The sequence below is a fragment of the Accipiter gentilis genome, chromosome 10, assembly GCF_929443795.1.
Source record: "Accipiter gentilis chromosome 10, bAccGen1.1, whole genome shotgun sequence".
In the NCBI taxonomy this organism is placed as follows: Eukaryota; Metazoa; Chordata; class Aves; order Accipitriformes; family Accipitridae; genus Astur; species Astur gentilis.
In genome coordinates this window covers 8744634-8762731 of record NC_064889.1, presented here as the reverse complement: position 1 = coordinate 8762731, position 18098 = coordinate 8744634, and the positions used below count along the sequence as shown (strand labels likewise).

General features: G+C 44.0%; 2 protein-coding genes across 5 annotated transcripts in view; one reads left to right on the top strand and one right to left on the bottom strand.

Moving 5' to 3' along the window:
* The window catches only part of LRRC49 (leucine rich repeat containing 49), a 52531-nt gene extending 50148 nt beyond the window's left edge, over positions 1 to 2383 (bottom strand). For both annotated transcript variants that reach the window (XM_049813002.1, XM_049813003.1), the window contains exons 1-3: positions 2233 to 2383; positions 1251 to 1313; positions 608 to 695 (exon numbers count right to left, since the gene is read on the bottom strand). In XM_049813002.1, coding sequence (XP_049668959.1) covers positions 608 to 695; positions 1251 to 1313; positions 2233 to 2286 — 205 coding nt within the window. In that variant the 5' untranslated portion in view covers positions 2287 to 2383. The remainder of the gene's footprint in view (positions 1 to 607; positions 696 to 1250; positions 1314 to 2232) is intronic.
* Positions 2384 to 5027: 2644 nt separating this feature from the next.
* Positions 5028 to 13543, top strand: LARP6 (La ribonucleoprotein 6, translational regulator). 3 transcript variants are annotated; one of them, XM_049813009.1, is made up of 4 exons: positions 6511 to 6821; positions 9949 to 10046; positions 10156 to 10348; positions 11495 to 13543. In XM_049813009.1, the coding sequence occupies exons 2-4, from the start codon at positions 10009 to 10011 to the stop codon at positions 12578 to 12580; spliced, it is 1317 nt and encodes a 438-aa protein (XP_049668966.1). In that variant the 5' UTR covers positions 6511 to 6821; positions 9949 to 10008; the 3' UTR covers positions 12581 to 13543. The 3 variants fall into 3 exon arrangements, with proteins under 3 accessions (XP_049668965.1, XP_049668966.1, XP_049668967.1); XM_049813008.1 differs by lacking the exons at positions 6511 to 6821; positions 9949 to 10046 and adding an exon at positions 5028 to 5328; XM_049813010.1 differs by lacking the exon at positions 9949 to 10046 and having other exon boundaries at positions 6512 to 6821.
* The last annotated feature ends 4555 nt before the right edge of the window (positions 13544 to 18098 follow it).

Sequence of the window (18098 nt, the reverse complement as noted above, 5' to 3'; positions counted from 1 at the left end):
TATTTTTTACCAGAATGAATAAAGAATTGCCATAATAATAAAACTGATCTCCTATCCTACCCAATCACTGTTTTTATGACAGGCAAGCAGCAGCAGCGTGACAAGAAGTGCTGTGTTTCAAGGCTCTTCCAGGCTTCACCACAGTTAGCAGTGATATCACCAAATATCTTGCTTTTCAAAGCCAAAAGCACACAAGCACAATAGGAAAACTATCTCTTCATATCAGTGTTCTGAATCAGAAACTAATTTTGTCTAGATACATTAAAATGTTAAACATCCAAGAAAATGTTACAGTAGAGATTTGTGTGGCTTCTGAGGGAAAGTATATAGTAGGGCACTTGACAGACAGTGGCTTCGTAGGTAGAAGAAAAGATGCTATTCCATGGACAGAATGAGGGGCAAAAAGTGATTAGAAAAGCCATCTGCACTAGGCAGTAGAAGGATAGCAGGTTCAGGACATGATGCAGCAGTGATTATACTGAATTCCTGTAGCCAATTAGGAAAAGCTGTCACTCTTGCATATTCTAATCGTAATACAGTCTTTTTTTACCGTTCACTTAATAAAGAGATGCAAAAACCAAACAAACCAAACCCTATCGAATATCACCTTGCCTTCCTGAATAGTTTTTTTCCAGATCATGCTGCAGAAGTCTATTGTGGAAAGATGACTGTTCTTTATTTATCCTGAATTCAAACTGTAATACAATATTTAAGACAAATGTTAAAGTTTCCAAATGCAAATAACATCTTTACACAGACAAACATAACCTTAGTAACAACGATAGTTCTCAGGAAACTGCAAGTGCTTTAAAAAAAAAAAAAATCAAATAATTGCTACAATAAAAAAAGTATTTGTTCTATTAAGATACTATGACTGACAAGTTTCAGTGCTGGAAACCAAAATGAAAATACGGAAGTTACCAGACCATTCATCTACAGTTGACTAAATAAAGGAAAAAAACCACCCCACCTTATAAGGAGCACTGCAATTACAGAAGGAAGAGAGGTACAGACGGAAGCATAAGAAATCATATATATAAAAGTTTATGGCAGGCTATAGTACATGCCCTTCTTTGTATCTTAAATAGGATGAAATAAATTACCAAAAGACTATCAGATACAAAAGATATTATATTAAAAGTCAACATATTGCTACTGAAAAGGCAGTTCCTATCTGCAAGCATACAAATTTGCCTGTACTATACAACTGCATTAATTAATATAACTATTAAAGAAAAGGTAATAATTACTGGTTTGCTTTTATCTGTTATTGATGAGGTCTGGATAACCAGCTGAAGACCACAATTATTAACCTGCAAATTGAAAGAAAAAGAAATGGAATTTCACAGTTTTTAAAAACACGCGTCAACGTGAAAAGTTGAGTGTGGCTTTTTTTTAAAACAATGAAGGTATTTTCAACAGCAAATTCTGCCAAGAAAGGCATTATTCTGCAAAACTATTATGAAAAATATGTCACAGCACCAAGTAACACTACAGAATTTTTAGTTTAAAAAAACCCGCTGTTTTTAAAAATACACTGAAAGCATGGCTTTCGTGGGGATGTTATCCTCGTGATGAAGAAAACAAGTGTTTACATTTAAATGTAAGATTATTATTTTTTTTAAAGGCAAAATACGCTGGCTCTTTTAGTTGGATCTATATGACGAAACGTAGCACCTACCTGCTAAATAACCAAAACGTTTAACAGCAATAAATAACCAAATGGCTTCTATACCCACTATCCCAGCAAATAACAGGAGGCGTACCAATAACGCACGGGAAGCTTCCTCACGCCAGTCACGGCGCAGAGAAGACCGACCGACCGACCAACCGACCGACCTCCCTCCCCTCACCGGCGCTTACCTCCCCCGCCGCCCCCGTCGAAGCGGCAAGGGCTACCGGCAGCGGACTCCGCCAGCTGCGAAGCACCGAGGCCCCGGGGCAGCCGCTCGCCCGGCCGGTGACACACGGCCTCGCAGAACCGCGCCGGGGCCGGGGCCGCGGCCGGGGCCGCGCCCTCAGAGGCGCCGCCGCCGCCCCGCCCCGTGCCCGCCCTTCCGAGGACCGGCGGGGGCTCAGCCGGCCGCCCCGGCCCGGGAGCGGCACAGCGCGGAGGAACGCGGCCGCGTAGCGGAGGAATACCGCCGGTCGCGTCCCGACGCCCCACGCACGGACGGCTGAAGAGAAAGGGCGGCTGCCACCCCCGCCCCACACCACCCCGGCAACACCTACCGGGCCGGGCGCTGCCCGAGGGCCCCTGCCGGGCCGGCACTTGCTGGGCATCATGGAAAGCCGCTTCCCTCAGCGCCTCACCGCACCTCACACCTCCGCGCCGGCCGCCGCCTCGGTCGGAAATCTCTCCGCCGTTACCGGGGCGACCGCCGCTTCCGGCCCGCTCCCGGCAAGCCGCGCCCTTGCTCCGCCTGCTGGCTGAGGCGGCGCCGAGTGGCGGGGAGCCGGGAGGTGCTGTCGCGCCGGGCGGCCGTTCCGCTCTCCCCCGCCGCCTGCTTCGGGAGCGATGGTGCCCGGCGAAACGGCCTCAGGTAGGGGGCCGAGGGGTAGGGGTCGGGGAGGCGCGGGAGGGGGCCCCGCAAGTGCGCGGCGGTCCGCCCGTCTGCCCCCCCCCCCCCCCCCCCCCCAGTAGTAAAAAGACGCCAGTACGGTTGTATTTTTCTGGATTCTAAATGCTAACTCTAAAGCGACTGTGTATGAAAACCCGTGAAAAGGCAAGAAGCTGGACATACCTCCCAGGTTCCCGCTCTGCCTCAAGAAGTTGCCTTGTTAGGCACATACTTGTCACAAGATGTGAAAATCTGGCCGGGAGAGCTTGGGTGCCGCCGTGGTGTGCTGGGAGTCCTGTCCGTTGTCCGATATCGGTGCCTCGGCCTGGCGTCACCTCTTGCTGCTGGCAGGTCAGTACCTGCTAATCCCCCCAAGCAGCTCGTGGAGCCTAGAAGCCCCACAGACGGGCAGCGGATGATTTTAAACACGCACATCGAGGACTCCCTCAGCGGCTGGAAGAGCAACGGCGTGGCTGGCTGTGTGCGGAAGGCCTGTGAACTGCCTCGCGGTGTCTTCCTTCCCCCTCCACATCAAACCCGGGTTTAGCTTTCTGTATTGTTGTTGCAGTTACCGTTTGCTGAAAGGCTGATAGAAGCGTAACGGAATTATGACTGACTTTGTGAGAAATATAAAATACGGGTGTGGGTTTTTTATGATAGGTAGACAATACCGTGCTAACAAGGACTGTGCCATAAGAAATCTGTCAAAGGTTTTGCATGGTTGAGGTTCACGGGATCGTGATCCTAACTGGGTATCAGAAGATCAGCTGAGGTATGGGTTTCCCTCTAAGGGACTTGTCTACATTATTCATTTAGTTTTAAGTTCTCCCACAGTTACAAATACTGCTTAATCTCTGCTGGTAGTTAAGCATTATAGAACATTGCTATATTAAAGAAGAAAAAAAAAATTAGCCTGGTAATTTTGATGGAAATCTAATCAACAGGGTGTTTGAAACAACATCAATCTTCATCTACGCTAGTTCTCTCAACATTATCAATATCTTTGTAGCAGACTAGATGATGATAGTAGGAGTCCTCAAAGAAATGAGCTATAAACATTGACAAGGCCAAAGGCCAATTGTGTGCAGCGACCACTGGTAAAGCGAAAAACCAGATCTAGTGTCCTTCCCTATAAAATCAAGTTCTCTTAACCTCGACAGAAGGAGTCATCAGATACACTGAAATGTCTCAAACGTCATTTAGGTTAGCTGTAGCACAAAATAGTTCTTTGCTCGTACTGGTCCTAACCTAGTTCCTACCCAGGGATTCCCACGCACTCAAATGCAAAATCAGACCCACAATCCCTGTACGTACTCTCTCCTAGGATGTCTATTTTGTGTTTGTATTTCTGGTCCCGCTGAAATCAATAGCAAAGTGATGACCTACCCAAGACCTATTACAAAATGCTGTCCATTAGCAGAGAACTAGAGATTTGGTTAGTGATGCATGTGAGCATGCTTCATAAACAAAATATTTCGTTGCTTAAGGCGTGTTAAAAAATGAGCCAAACCCGCTGAGGCAGAGTGGTAGTCCCATTATGTGTTCAAGCCAGCAAATCTGACTCACGAGGACTGTTCGTCACAGTGGTGAGAAGAACTGGCCCCTGAGCACAGTCTCACTTTTTGTCCATCCAGATTTTTAAGAAGAAAACATTGAGGCAGTAGAGGGGAGTACGGTTCAGATGAATTGTACAGACAAAACCAAGGATGCCACAAATGAAGCGGTGACTTCAAGATCCAACCTGCATCTAGCAGTCTGGGTTCAGCTAGTGTTGGAAGAAAGATCTTCCCTGACTGAAGAATGAGTATTTACATGGTGAATTGAAATGCTTTAAATTCTAATCCTGAAAACATGAATGTTTATAATAGCTGAAACAGTCCACTGAAGTACAGTGCAATAGTCTTAAGTTCAAAATAAATCAACGCGCAAGTGTTTCAGAAAAGGGGCCTCTATTTTACTAAGTTCTTACGTGGGCATGTTTCGATTCTGTTTAAGTTCCATGCAGAATTACAGAGGAGTGCTCTACAGAACTAACACGTATCCAGTCGTGTCCTTGTTCACTCGGTTTTCTTACTTCAAAACCTCATCCTCGGCATATGAAAACCACACTCAGCCCAGCGTAACTTTCTTTGAATTTCTTACAACGCAACGCTCTAGTCAGGACGCAGCAGCGCAGCCCCAAGGCCGCACAAGGAGATGAGAAGCCGGGGCGTTGGTCCTCCGTGAGGAGCCAGTTGTTTTGAAAGAAAAGCAGTCCCAGTTCGGTCGTCGACGGGCAAGAAACCGTAACCGGCCTGCAGCCGGGCCCCCGCGCTGGGCGCAGCATCGCCGGAGGAGGGACGGACCCTGCGGCTGCCCCCCGCCGGGGCGCGCCCGGGGGAGCGCAGCTGGTTGCGCCGCCGCCTCAGCGGGAGGGGAGCGGAGGCGACGCGAAGCGAAGCGCAGGGAGGGGGGGCGGCGGGAGGCGGGCGGCGGCGGCCGCAGCCGGGGGCATCGCCGCGGCGGCGGCGGCGGGGCGCGCTCTGCCGCCCAGCGCCATGGCCCAGCGGCAGCCGGACACCCCGGGGGGCTCCGAGGCGGCGGAGCCTGGGGCTGGGGCCGGCGGCCCCGTGCAGATCCGAGTGGCCGTGCAGGCGGCCGCGGAGGAGGGGGAGGCGGAGGCGGAGGAGGAGGAGGAGGAGGAGGAGGGCGGCGGCGCGCCGTGCCCGGCGGCGCGGGGCGGCGGCAGCTGCAGCGAAGAGGACTCGGGGCGGTGCGGGCGCTCCAGGTGAGCCCCCCGCCGGGGCGCGGGCCGGGCAGCGGCGGCGGCGGTGGTGGTGGTGGCAGGAGGGAAGGGGCCGCGGCCGGCGGCCGCCTCCGCCTGCGGGCCCGGCTGTGCGGAGCGAGGCCGCCGCGGACGCCCACGTAACGGTGCGGCCGCGGCTGATGCAACGCCGGCGGGGAGGGCTGGGGGACGCGGGAAGCCCTCCAGCGGGGACGGCCGGCGTCCGCGGGACAGCCGCCGGGCGGGGGCCGCCCACCCGGGCTGCGTGTGTGTGTGTGTGTGTCCGAGGGAGGTGGAGGGGCCGGGGCCGGGGCTGGGCGCCGCAGCCCCGCCGTAGGTGCGGAGCGGGACGTGGCTTCCCCCGCAGCGAGAAGCGCCGGGCTGTGGTGCCCCCGAGGTTTCCATTTCACTGCCTTTTACAGAAAGGGTTTGGTGGTTTTGTTTTTGTTTTGGGTTGTTGGGGGTTTTTCCCCCTCCCCGTTTGGTTTTTATTGCGTAGAAGCGTAGAGATTTTCTTTAGTAGAATTAAGAGACGGACAAGCAGACCCGTTCTAGGGCTTTGGAAGCAAGTTGGCCAGACATGAAATCGAGACCAGCTTAAAGGCAGAAGGAACTACCACTTTATAATCTGCTCTACGCTTTACTGCTTGGTAATGCCAATAGTGTTGTCTGTATTTAATGATAAATTGCAGGAATTAAGTTACTTTGAAGCCTACCAGAATCTCTTACTTGTAAAAGAAACATCCAGGATTTTTGTGCCAGAAAACTGCAGAGAGACAAAGCTCGTTAGTTGTAGTCCATCTTAACGTTTTGTATTAAAGCTGCAGATGCAGTAATAAATTGAGTCACATAAACTTATTTAGGTACAGTAGCATGAAATTCAGTATTCTGTTAGAAGATCAATTGTTTCTAATAGATTCTCTAACTTCATATCCTAGCACTGACTCAGAATGAACTGCGGTGTATTATTTTTAATTACAGAGGGGTAGTTGGAGAGGGGGAATTTTCTCCAGCTGCCGAAGTTGTCAGCTATGCGCCACAGAAACAGGAGGCGAGCGTAGCTAGGCACAAGTAAAATGTTTAAACTGAGTCTACTTGTTCTTTCCACAATCATATGTGACTGTTGTATTTTTATAAATCAATTGTGTACAGCAGTCTATAGTGTTGCATTCCAATTACTGATATCTTAAATTCAGAGTATTTTTTACATTTGTTTTCTTTGACAATGTTGCTTGTGTAAGAGCTTCTAGCCCCGGCCTAGACTGGAAAAATGGGTGCTTATTTTTTCAAACTTTGTAACACATAATAGCTAACTCTTAAATGTCGCTAATTTAATCGTCTGCAGTAGGTGCTGTCTTCAGAAATGTTTGCTGACAGTGCTGATGTATATTCAGTTCTTGTGGAGGTTGCCTTTTTGTAAATGGCCTCTTCCTGATCCAGGAAAGGCCAGAGGTATTGCCCTGGAGAGAACTATAGAGGCTCTGCATCAGAAGTAGGTGAGTGGAGTTCACACATGCTTTTGCCATTTGCATGTAACCTTAGCTACGGGTTTACTTTTGGGAATGAAACATCTGGTAGGAAGTTATTTACCCAAACATTTGAAAAATTGTAAGTAAGTGATGGTCTAAAACTGCTGGGCATGAGCCATTTAGCTCTCCAGCTAAGCTAGCAGACAATTTAGATTTTTTTCCTCAGTTTCTAGGTTTTATAACTCAAGAAATGAAAACCATTTCCTCATGGTCAAGACACCACAGTTCTTCGGGAGATCTCTGAGTATTTACGATATTCAGTCCTCAGCCGTTTAGCTGCCAGGTGCTTCAGAAAAACCTTCAGACTGTTTATAACAAACAGGTAGTTCTCCTGCACATAAAGTAAAGCTGTTCTTGCTGAACTTAAGTTTATTTTGGATGCAGACAGACACAGGAAGAATCTGACCTTGAAAGGTGAACATCTTTATGATGTTGTCGGTCTAAAATGTAATGTCTTGCAATAGAAGTTGAAATTTAATGATTGCTGCAGCCACGTGTCCCACTAGTAGGCACCCAGTATTGTATCCACTAGTTTTTGTTGGCAGATTTGCACTGCCTTTGGGAGATTGTACTCTTGGAACATCAACTTAATGCTGTAGATTATATTGCCACATAGTGCTTATTAATACAATACCTTATTCTTTTTGAGACTCAGCAAAAACTTGTCAAAAGGTTAGACTCTATCCAGACAATTTAATATACTGTTTGTGAGTTTTGATGTTTAAAACCCGAAGTCTATTCTCTATGCAGATATGTGTTTACTTTCTTGTGTGACTAATAGCCAGATGAGTCACCGTGTTAAAAGCTAGGTTTTCAGTCTATCGTGTTTTGACAAGCATATCCGTCACAAAGCTCTGAATAAATAAATAGGTAAATGAAAGTTGCGAATAACTATTAGGCTTTTTTTTTTTGTCAATGTTGACTGCCATGGGTTTATCAACTACCTTTGTAGCAGACTTGATACCCTAGAGATACTACCAGTTGATCATTACTATGAATTAATGTGCAGCTAGTTACAAATTTCTGCATTTGCTGTAAGTGGAATTTCCCTGCAGTACTTAGTGAAGGCTGTTGTAAAAGCCCTAAAGATTTTGCAAAAGCTGAACTGTCTACCAAATAGAGAAAAGGTGTATCGTTCAGACTGTGACCAATATTTAATTTAGAGAGGTGAAATGAGACCTGTCTCACTCTTATTCAGTGTGTTAACACTGTAAGTAAGGATGGTACTGATCATTGCAAACATGCAGTTCTTTTTTTTTTTTTTTTTTTTTTCCCCCGAAGCATGATGCTCCATTTTCTTTCCATCCAAACCTTCCAAATACCTGCAAATGTCTGTACTAATAAATCCTCTAGAAAACCTGTAAGCTCCATCCTGAATTGAAAGTAAGCTTTTCTTAGCAGAGTGTGGATATGTAAAAATGCTAAAATGTTCTAAGTTTCTTGTGCCCACACTAGTTCTGAATCGGTAGTGAATGAAAAATGAGAAGCAGTGGAGTAAGGGAAAATCACGAATGAAAAATAAACACTTAACCTTGTTTTGTCTCCCTTCTCAAACCAGCACCCACAGCTGGCCATTGAATGTTTTTTTACTATCTTATAACTTCACTTACTGTCCTCCACTTCTGGCATTGTCAAATAACTTAAATTCTTTTTCTTGCTCTCTCACTCTTTTCATTCCTTTGAACTGTAGCCCATTAAGTGGCTAGGGAGATTTTAACAAGGAGACTTCCAGGATTGTGTGAGTGAGTATGCGTGTATATCTGATGTGTTGCCTTATCATCAGAAGAACCATAAGAAGTGAATAAATCGTTAGCTTCAGAAAGCCAGGTCCCAGAGAACTGCCGTAACTTGTCACAGCTGGGAGCACGTTCCCTGTGCAGAGCCCACTGATCTGAAAAATATCTTCAGATGTACAGCAAGCACCTGCCTAGGCAGTGCTTCTGCCTGCGCCCAGGCATGGGCGGCACGTCAGTCAGCATTAAGGTAACAGTCTCCAGTTTGTCTCCAGGACAAAACTGCCACAAGACAAGGTGGTTCATTAGCCTGCATCCTCCCTGCCAGATTGCCCTCGGAGGACTCTAGTGTGATGCCTGCTCCTTTGTTTAACGATTCCACAAGCTCTGCAAAAAGCCGTTTAGGACCATTTGGAGTAAATGTGTGGCTTCTCCTTTTTTGTTGCTGATGCACATAGGAGACCAAATAATACATGATTTATAGGGTCTACGGAGCTTAGTGGATGATTTTTATTTTGTTTTTCTTAACAGAAACTTTCATGATGGTCCTACAGCAAAACTGGGCTGCTAACAGCTTTAAAAAAAGTGACTCTGGGTTAAGACAGATTTGTGTGTTATAGTTTGTATAGCAACTTCTATGGCTGTAGTCTGTGGGTGAACTATTTGCCTCAGTGCTAGATAACAATTTAAATGGTCGTTTGTATTTCAGCAACAAACATGTTGCTGTAGCAGTATGTGGCAAGAAGTTAATCTCAAGTCCATGGTTGCAATATCTTTTGGGGAGGATAGGATGCCCAGTAGTGCTTCGTTTTGCACAGATACCTAGACAACATGATGGGAGGGGGAAGAGAGGAAATGAGAATGACTTCTTAACAACCTGCATATGAGTGCCATACAGCTGTTCCTGAGGTACATGAGCTGCTACTGCACCAAAGTCCTTAATCTGAAACATCCGTACAGTTTAAGCCCCTTGGTAAACTGCTAGTTAAGTTACTCTGTCACTCTGGAAGTGACCTGTAAAAAGTGCAATAGTCCTCCTGCCAGTCTTTCTTGCTCCCTGGATACTGGCTCCTGCATGCATGCAGTGACGAGGCTTGAGAAATCATGGTTGCATCAAGTTGGACTATTCATTCGCTGGTACGTGACACTACTCATGAAGCACATAAATGTCAAGCCATTGTTTAATAGCTTCATACTGAAACCCAAAATACTGTCCCTGGAGGAACTTTGTACAGCACCAAGTGCCTGTGCACCTGCATTTCATGTTTTGGTGTAGGATTTGAGTTGACAGAGTGTTTTCAAGATGCTAGTGTATGTGTCTCATTGCTCTACACTGAGATTAGCTTTTGGAATGAGCTCAGGAACTTGACTTCTTACGCTGACTGGAAAGCTTCATCCTCTGAGCTGGCCTCCTGCCTCAGATGGCTAGGGTGATACCTGTTCAGTGCCTACATATAAAGTAAGTTGGAATCAGCATTATGGTTATGCCTTTTCATTTTGAAAGAGTATTTGAATCCACTAATATAAGATGAAGATCTGTTTAATAAAATGATTTAACTGTTTTCTAGTGGTGGGGAAAATGATTATGACTCTGACCAGAACTGGAAACCACCAGAAAATGACCTGATCCAGAAGTTAATAGCACAGATTGAATATTACTTCTCAGATGAGAACCTTGAGAAAGATGCCTTCCTTCTAAAGCATGTGAGAAGAAATAAGATGGGCTATGTCAGTGTTAAACTCCTCACTTCTTTTAAGAAGGTAAGTTACCTTTCTAAGACTTGAAGCACCTTGTGTAAGCCTGGTGAATCTAAAAACATTAGGAGAGATAAGATGGAAATAACTTATTTTATAGAGGTTGTTTTACAGTCTTCCTCTTTATCAGCCTCTCTCAGGGGTTGATTAAGTTTTGATGTGATGGTTAGGTGTGTTCTCATACAGAACTTCACTTCTGGAACTTGTTCATGATTGGCTAGGGAAATCATAGGCTTTAAGCAACTAAGCTTTTAAATTACCATTCTGGGAGACAGCAAGGCATAGTAAATGGGACGTTGGATTAAAAGTCATTTCTAGATCAGCTACTCATGAGTAGCTATGTAAAGTTACTTTCCTGTGTCTGTGAAAGGATGGTGAGTCTGACCTTTGCAAATGTACAGAGATCCAAAAATTAAGACTAGTAAAAAGTATCTGGTAAATGAAGTAACTTAAAGGTGAGGTGGGTTTTATTCTTTTTTTTTCTTTTCTTTTTTTTTTTGTTTTTTACATTAGGAACTCCTATGTACATATGTGTATGTAACTGATTTCTTAAATTATGTTAGAAACACTTTGCCAAGATTCTAAATCTTGACAGTTTTGCAGAGCTATTCGGTCTAGAAGTTAAGGCACTCCCAGTTTCCTCAGACCACTTCAAACAGATTATACTGATAACAGATAAACTCTTAAAAACACTCCTTGGAAATGGGGACATTTCGGGGGGGTTTTAAAGTGAGATTTTTGAGGGAAGAAAAATCAGTTCAGTAAAATGAAGTCCTAAACTTGGCAAAACTACTTGTTTGGCAAATTTAACAAAATAAAACCCACAGAACATGCATGTTGTCATGGTTCAGACCTAGATATGGAATGACTGAACATCACTTGAGCAGGCTTTAAGATAAAGTAATGATTTTCAGTTTGAGATGTAGCATCAGTTCCTATCTTCTGTAGATTGAACATGCCATGAGCTTTACAGGAACTCACTGATGCCCATTATAGCAGGAAAACTGTTTACTTCTTCACTCAAGTCTGATACATGAAACTTAAATCCAGGTTTCTCTTTGTAGACTGGAGCCTGTATCTGCCTTACGCTTTCTGTAATTAGTTTGAGTGGGTTTGATTAGTTGTGCTGCTTAACCCGTGTCTGTCTTCAAGGTGAAACACCTTACCCGTGACTGGAGGACCACAGCCTATGCGCTGAAGTACTCAGACACTCTTGAGCTCAATGACGATAACAGAAAGGTTAGAAGAAATACTCCAGTTCCAGTGTTTCCAAGTGAAAACCTCCCTACCAGGATGTTACTGGTCTATGATATCCACATGATTTCTGAGCTGCAGGCTCTTAACAAACAACAAGAAAATGGATGCATGCAAGAAAGGGTAATGGAGCATCTCCTCAAAACCTTTGTAACTTTTGGTGTAATTTCATCAGTTCGTATTCTCAAGCCAGGGAGGGATCTACCACCTGATATCAGGAGGGTCAGCAATCGGTACACCCAACTGGCAACTCAGGAATGTGCTATTATAGAATTTGAAGAAGTAGATGCTGCCGTGCGTGCTCATGACTTCATGTGTGCTGAAAAGAAAGAGGCCAGCATGAAAGTTGTCCTAATAGGCATGAAACCTCCAAAGAAAAAAGTTCACAAAGACAAGAACAGAGATGAAGATACCAGCAAGAGCCTTAAGAAGGCTAGATCCCTTAATAAGAGAGTTGAGGAACTTCAGTTTGTTGGTGACGAATCTTCAGCAAATAGCTCTTCTGACCCAGAGAGTAATCCTACATCACCGTTGTCAGGACGCAAAAGTACTGCAACAAATACTAAGAGTAATTTGAGCCCCATCATCCACCCAAACAACCACTTGAGTCCTAATGTGTCACCCAGATCAAGTCCTTGGAATAGTCCATCTTCACTGAGAAAAGTAACCAAAAAGTCTCCGCTGGCTGAAGACAGCAAGCTTAACCCAAGCAGTAGCCCTGAAATTCCACAGAAATGTACAGATTATTCCTCAGATAGTAGTATCACTCCTTGTGGTAGCCCCTGGGTACAGAGAAGAAAATCTCAAACCGTAACACAAGACAAGAGTCCCGGCAGTAGCCCCATGTTGGCTCGGAAAATACAAAATGCAGATGGTCTGCCTGTAGGGGTGCTGCGGCTGCCTAAAGGTCCTGATGGCACTAAAGGATTCCACAATGGATGTGAAAGAAGGAAGGCTATGAAGAATGAATCAATCGTTCTTTAAAAACAAATCTCACAAGTCAGTCAACTGCTTTTGCTCAAGCCTGGTGAGAAATTGTCACTTGAGTGACTGAGTTAATTCAGTATTTAATTTTAAAAGATTTTTTATTCATATAGAGACTTTATCATTTGTATATTTGTATATTCACTCCACAAAATCACAGAACAGGTGAGGTTGCAAGGCATCTCTGGAGATTGTCCAGTCCACCTCCTTTGCTTAAGCGGCATCCACTACAGCGGGTCACGTAGGGTTTTGAATATCTGTGAGGATAGAGACTCCTCAGCCTGCCTGGACAACATGTTCCCACGTTCAACCATCCACACAGTAAAAAAGTGTTCCCTTACATTCAGGTGGAATTTCCTGTGTTTCAGTTTGTGCCCCTTTTCCTGTGACTGGGTATGGCCGAGAAGAGCCTAGCTCCATCTTCTTTATGCCTTCCCATCAGGTATTTAAGACTACTGATGAGATCCGCCCCCTGAGGTGTCTCTTCTCTGGTCTGAACAGCCCCAGCTCTACAGGCCTCTCACATGAGAGATGCTCCAGTCTCTTCATCATCTTATGCACTTATGTAATGTAATGCCCTTATCTGCATTGTTATTTTTTTAATGTATTAGTTTGAAATGCCTAAATATTGAAACAGGCATATAAATCATCCATGTAACTACATTATTTGCAAAGCTACGATCCTGAAGAGCAGTGTGGCAATACTTACAGTTTAGCGGTTGTATTATAATAAGCTGTGGTATATTACCAGCGTAATCATAAGGAATAAAGGTTTTGAGGACTTCCTGTGTTTGTATCAAAAGGAGCTGAGAAAGTTACGCTACAGTGAGCAGTTGCTGTCTGCTTGCATACATCTCCAAAGGAAATATTGTTCAGTTGGACCAAAGTGTGTATTTTCATGTGACGTGAATAAAGACTCTGAGCATTGAAGACTGTTCTGTAAGTCTTATCTTATATAATCAGATGGAAATAAATGACAATATTAACTCTGTCTAGATCTGGTTTTACTTTTAAAATAAGTTGAGCTGCACCTGAATAGATACTTAAACCTCATCTTATACCATCTGAAATTCTAGAAATAGTTACTTGAAATTTCCACTACATTCAGGGGAGAAAAAAAGGCAAACCAAGGTCCTGTGCCCCGTTACTGATGGTTACTTCAGTGGTGATGCTTCACTCCGGCTGTATGTCACAGTCATTTTTATACAGTATTATAAACTAAACAATGGTTATCTCACTGGTAACTCTGAATTTAAAAGCAGGGTCAGGAAGAAGCACTTAAAATTAACTATAATCCTACCTGAAGCCAAAGAAGAGCCTCTGCAGTTTTACTTAGAAAAAGTTTTAGTCCTGAAAAATAGCCCTGCGACAGTAAGAAGGTAAAGTTTCAGTTTCTAATGTACAGTTTGGTAACAGTGCGCAACAACGTTCTAACCAGACGATTCTTCATTCCCAAACTTCTCCACATCCTTTCCAACTTTCATTTCCACTCTAAGCATAACACTTCTGCAGTGTAAGTAACTGCAGTAACACACAGTTAGAAACCAATGTACAGAAATCCCCCAGTTCTCTGTTGTTGCAGTGGAGACAGACACAAGCATCAGATTGTGCAAAATGGCTACTTTACTGTTCTAACAAACCTTTTTATTACCTTCTTCAAAGTATGTGTTCATATGTGATTGGTGTAGTTAGTAACTAACTGTCGCGGTAGAGATGGACACGACAAGTAATAGATCATGCAAAATGGCTACTTTATTGTTCTAACACACCTTTTTATCCCCTTCTTCAGAGTATGTGTTAGTATATGATTGGTTTGGTTAGTAACTAACAATTCATGATTGGTGAGTTTGTCAGGATGGTTCTTCTTATCACTATCTTGTTTTTGTACTGGTCTTCTCGGATCTTTCCGGACTCTCAAGGATACACTACAGGTTGCTCAAAGTCGCGCTGTTCTCGAACTGTCGGGGATTCCGTAGACTCGTTGCGTCCCCTGACAATTCCCCCTTTTTGTATTTGTGCTAAAAATATTGTCCCGGCTGCCCTCTGCAGGGCCCTTTGCAGACGGCTGAAAAGACAGGGCAACATTAGGAACACAGTTATCGCAACTAGGATAACTACCCTCCCAGTCTTGAGCAGAGATATCAACCATCCAGACAATCCCCAACCCTTGAACATCTTTGTCAGCCAATCTAATTCATCGCTTTCTGTCAGCTTCCTGCCTCCCTTCTTCAATTGTTGAATACTACTGAAAATGGATTCTGAGTGATCGGATAGATTCATACAACACATCCCTTCAAACTCATCACAACCGTGTCCTTGTGCTAAAAGCAAGAAATCAACTGCAGCTCTATTTTGTAGCGTAGCATGTCTAACACTACCAACATCAATTAGAAAGCCACTTAAAGCTAAAGAGGTAGCCTTAGATTGCTTACTAAGCCGACATCCTAACTTATTTAAAGTTCTTAAGGCATTTGCAACGCCAACTCCTGGTGCCAATATGGAGGCTGCTAAAATCTGGCCTCGATTCCAGAATTCAACGTCATCTTGACAGGAACTGCTAAACCGATGAACAGACCTTCGGACTTGTCTATGTTTTCGAGTCATGTTCAGAATCGTTAACATATTTGGTGTTAATAACGTGAGGCGTCCGAGGCTACATGAGTCTCCGTTCAGTTTAGATGGAATGCCTCCTCAGGCACGATCTCCACAGATTAAAAACACACCAGGAGGTAGCACAAAACGAACAACAGAAGATCGTGAAGCATTAGGTGCTGTATAATTACACCATGCAGTTGCACTGCGATAGAGAATACTAGTTGCATTAACGTTTTGGCCTCAGCGAGCGGTATTGCTATAAGAGTAATTAAAAAACACACAAGCATCCATCATTACAGATCCTAATAATTCTAACTCTTGGGGCGACTGGTGAAAGATGCGCATACACAAGATCCCAGTTTTTTGTACAACTTTTTGGAGAATTACAGAGATTCGGTATCTGCAGTGGGTTTGGCCAGGTGTCCACAGGTAGTCCTACCCAGCATATAGAGAATGGATTTTCAGAGGTTGTGGTGGCGAGACACAAGGTGTCCTGGTGTGTCATGTTTGCTAAAGTGACCCAAACATTTTGTTTAGGTTGTGAGACCACCCATCGTTCACCCTGAGGCAGGTTTCAATACAGGCCGAACACACCGAGCAGGAACCGAGGGAGGACCGGCATCTGTGGAAACACAAGCATAACCCCTTCCCTAGGTTAATAGCTCACATAGTCCACTCCACTGACCAGTAATTAAATTTTTAACATGTACTTTGATGCCTTTTTGTAAATTCTGTGTTGAAAAAAGAGAAGAGAAATGTTGAAAAAGAGGAGGTAGAGAAGAATTATCCCCATAATGGAGAAAGTTAAGAACATAAACTGCTTTATCTAAACATGCCTGTGGTGGCTCCCCAATCGTTCCCCCTTTTCGTTTTTGAAGCTGCCACTTCAGCGTGCCATGTGCACTCTCAACAGTTGCTTGTCCAGTTGGGGAATGGGGAATTCCTGTAACATGAGTAACACACCACAGATTAAAAAATGTTTGAACTTTCTGTGAAGCATATGCTGGGCCATTGTCTGTTTTAATTTGGCGTGGCACACGCCCCAAGCATAGAGAAAGCCGCCTGTAAATGTCGAATCACATCTTTTCCAGTTTCTCCATTATGTGCTGTTGCTACCAAAGCATGACAATAAGTATCAATAGAAACATGAACATATTTCTGTTGGCCAAATTAATTTTTATGAGTAACATCAGTTTGCCAAATCTGTAAGGCCTGCATACCTCTGGGATTGGTACCAAAATACACTGGAGTGTGAGTTCCTTGGCAATCAGGGCAGGCAGCTACAATAGAGCGAGCTTCAGTATGGGACAAACCAAACTGCCGTCATAAAGCTCGAAAACCTTGATGAAAAAATTGATGTGATAACACAGCTTGTTGCTTCGTGTTAGGAACAGTACTCAGAGTCACAGCAGAAACAAGAGCATCTGCTCTGGCATTACCTTCCGTATAAAATCCGGGTAAAGTGGTATGACTCTGGATGTGCATGATAAAATAAGGTTCTGTTCATAGTTGAATACTTTTCCAGAGTTCTAAAAGCACATCAAATAATAATTGATTGTCTGACATGGTCAAAACCACTTTGTCTAGTCGAGAAACTAAATTAGCGACATACGCTGAGTCAGTTACAATATTTACAGGAGTAGAAAAAATAGAAAAAAACAACAGACATTGCACGCAGCTCTACTACTTGTAGAGAACCATTTTGGTATACTACTTTGTTGTTCCAGGTGTTGTTTTCATACCATACTACTGCTGCTTTACCTGTTTTTCCCGAACCATCTGTAAAGACAGTGGGGCCTTTCACAGGTTCTGGCTGGCTTAAATTTTTCTGACCAAATGGTATTTCTCGAGCAAATTTCAGTAGCGGGTGTGATGGTAGATGATACGATATCTGCCCTTGAAAACCCGCCATAGCTGCTTGCAGCTCGTAATTGTTCGCCAGACATCATTCAAAATACTAATTTTGAACAGGTAAAACAATCGTAGCTAGATCACGTCCTGTTAGTTCTAAACATCATTTTCTGGCTTTTATAATTACATCAGCAATAAGTTCAAACAATCCAGGAGCAGTTTTTTGTGGCCGGAATGATAAAAACGTCCATTCTAAAATATGTCATGGGTCATCCCACTCAGAATTCCACTGCACCAAAGCACCAAATGGCACAGTTTTGTCAATTAGTACAAGGAATTGTACCAATTGAGACAGATCTATTCGAGAAACAAATTCCTTGTGTGTACATTGTTCCACCATGTGAATTACATTTAACGCTTCCTTATTTAATATTCTGGGTTCTGTTGGATCATTAGAATTTTTTAATAATTCCAGTAAAGGTTGCAACTGCTAATTGGTCAGTCCAAGATAGGGCCTGATCCAGTTCAAGGATCCCATCAGTTTCTGTACATCATTGAGTGTCTTAACCTCAAGGTTGAGTTTCACAGCTTGGGGCACAACCTGCTTGCTTGTAATTGTCATTCCCAAATGTTTCCAGTGTTCTAATTTTTGTACCTTTTCAGAGGCAATAACTAATCCATATTGTTGTAACGAATTCCTGGCCAAATTTTTCATATCATTCAACTGCTCCTTGTTGTCTGATGCTAACAGAATGTCATCCATATAATGATAACAATAACTAGTAGGGAATTTTTCCCTTACAGGTGACAGAGCTTGTGCTACAAACCATTGACAAATTGTTGGCGAATTTTTCATGCTCTGTGGCAGAACTCTCCATTGATATCTTTTTGCTGGTTCCGCATGACTGATAAAAGGTACAGAAAATGCAAATTTTTCATTGTCTTGGGAAGCTAACGGTATCGTAAAAAAACAGTCCTTAAGGTCCATGACAACGATTTCCTAATCTTGAGGGATCATGGCAGGGGCAGGCATGCCTGGTTGCAGAGCCCCCATCGTGGCCATGACAGCATT

Bases quoted from the DNA above. Each gene is read 5' to 3' on its own strand.
- LARP6 (XM_049813008.1), top strand. From the start codon at position 5,099: ATGGCCCAGCGGCAGCCGGACACCCCGGGGGGCTCCGAGGCGGCGGAG. The intron at 5,329-10,155 runs GTGAGCCCCCCG...ACTGTTTTCTAG, and splicing joins GGGCGGTGCGGGCGCTCCAG to TGGTGGGGAAAATGATTATG. The intron at 10,349-11,494 runs GTAAGTTACCTT...TCTGTCTTCAAG, and splicing joins TCCTCACTTCTTTTAAGAAG to GTGAAACACCTTACCCGTGA.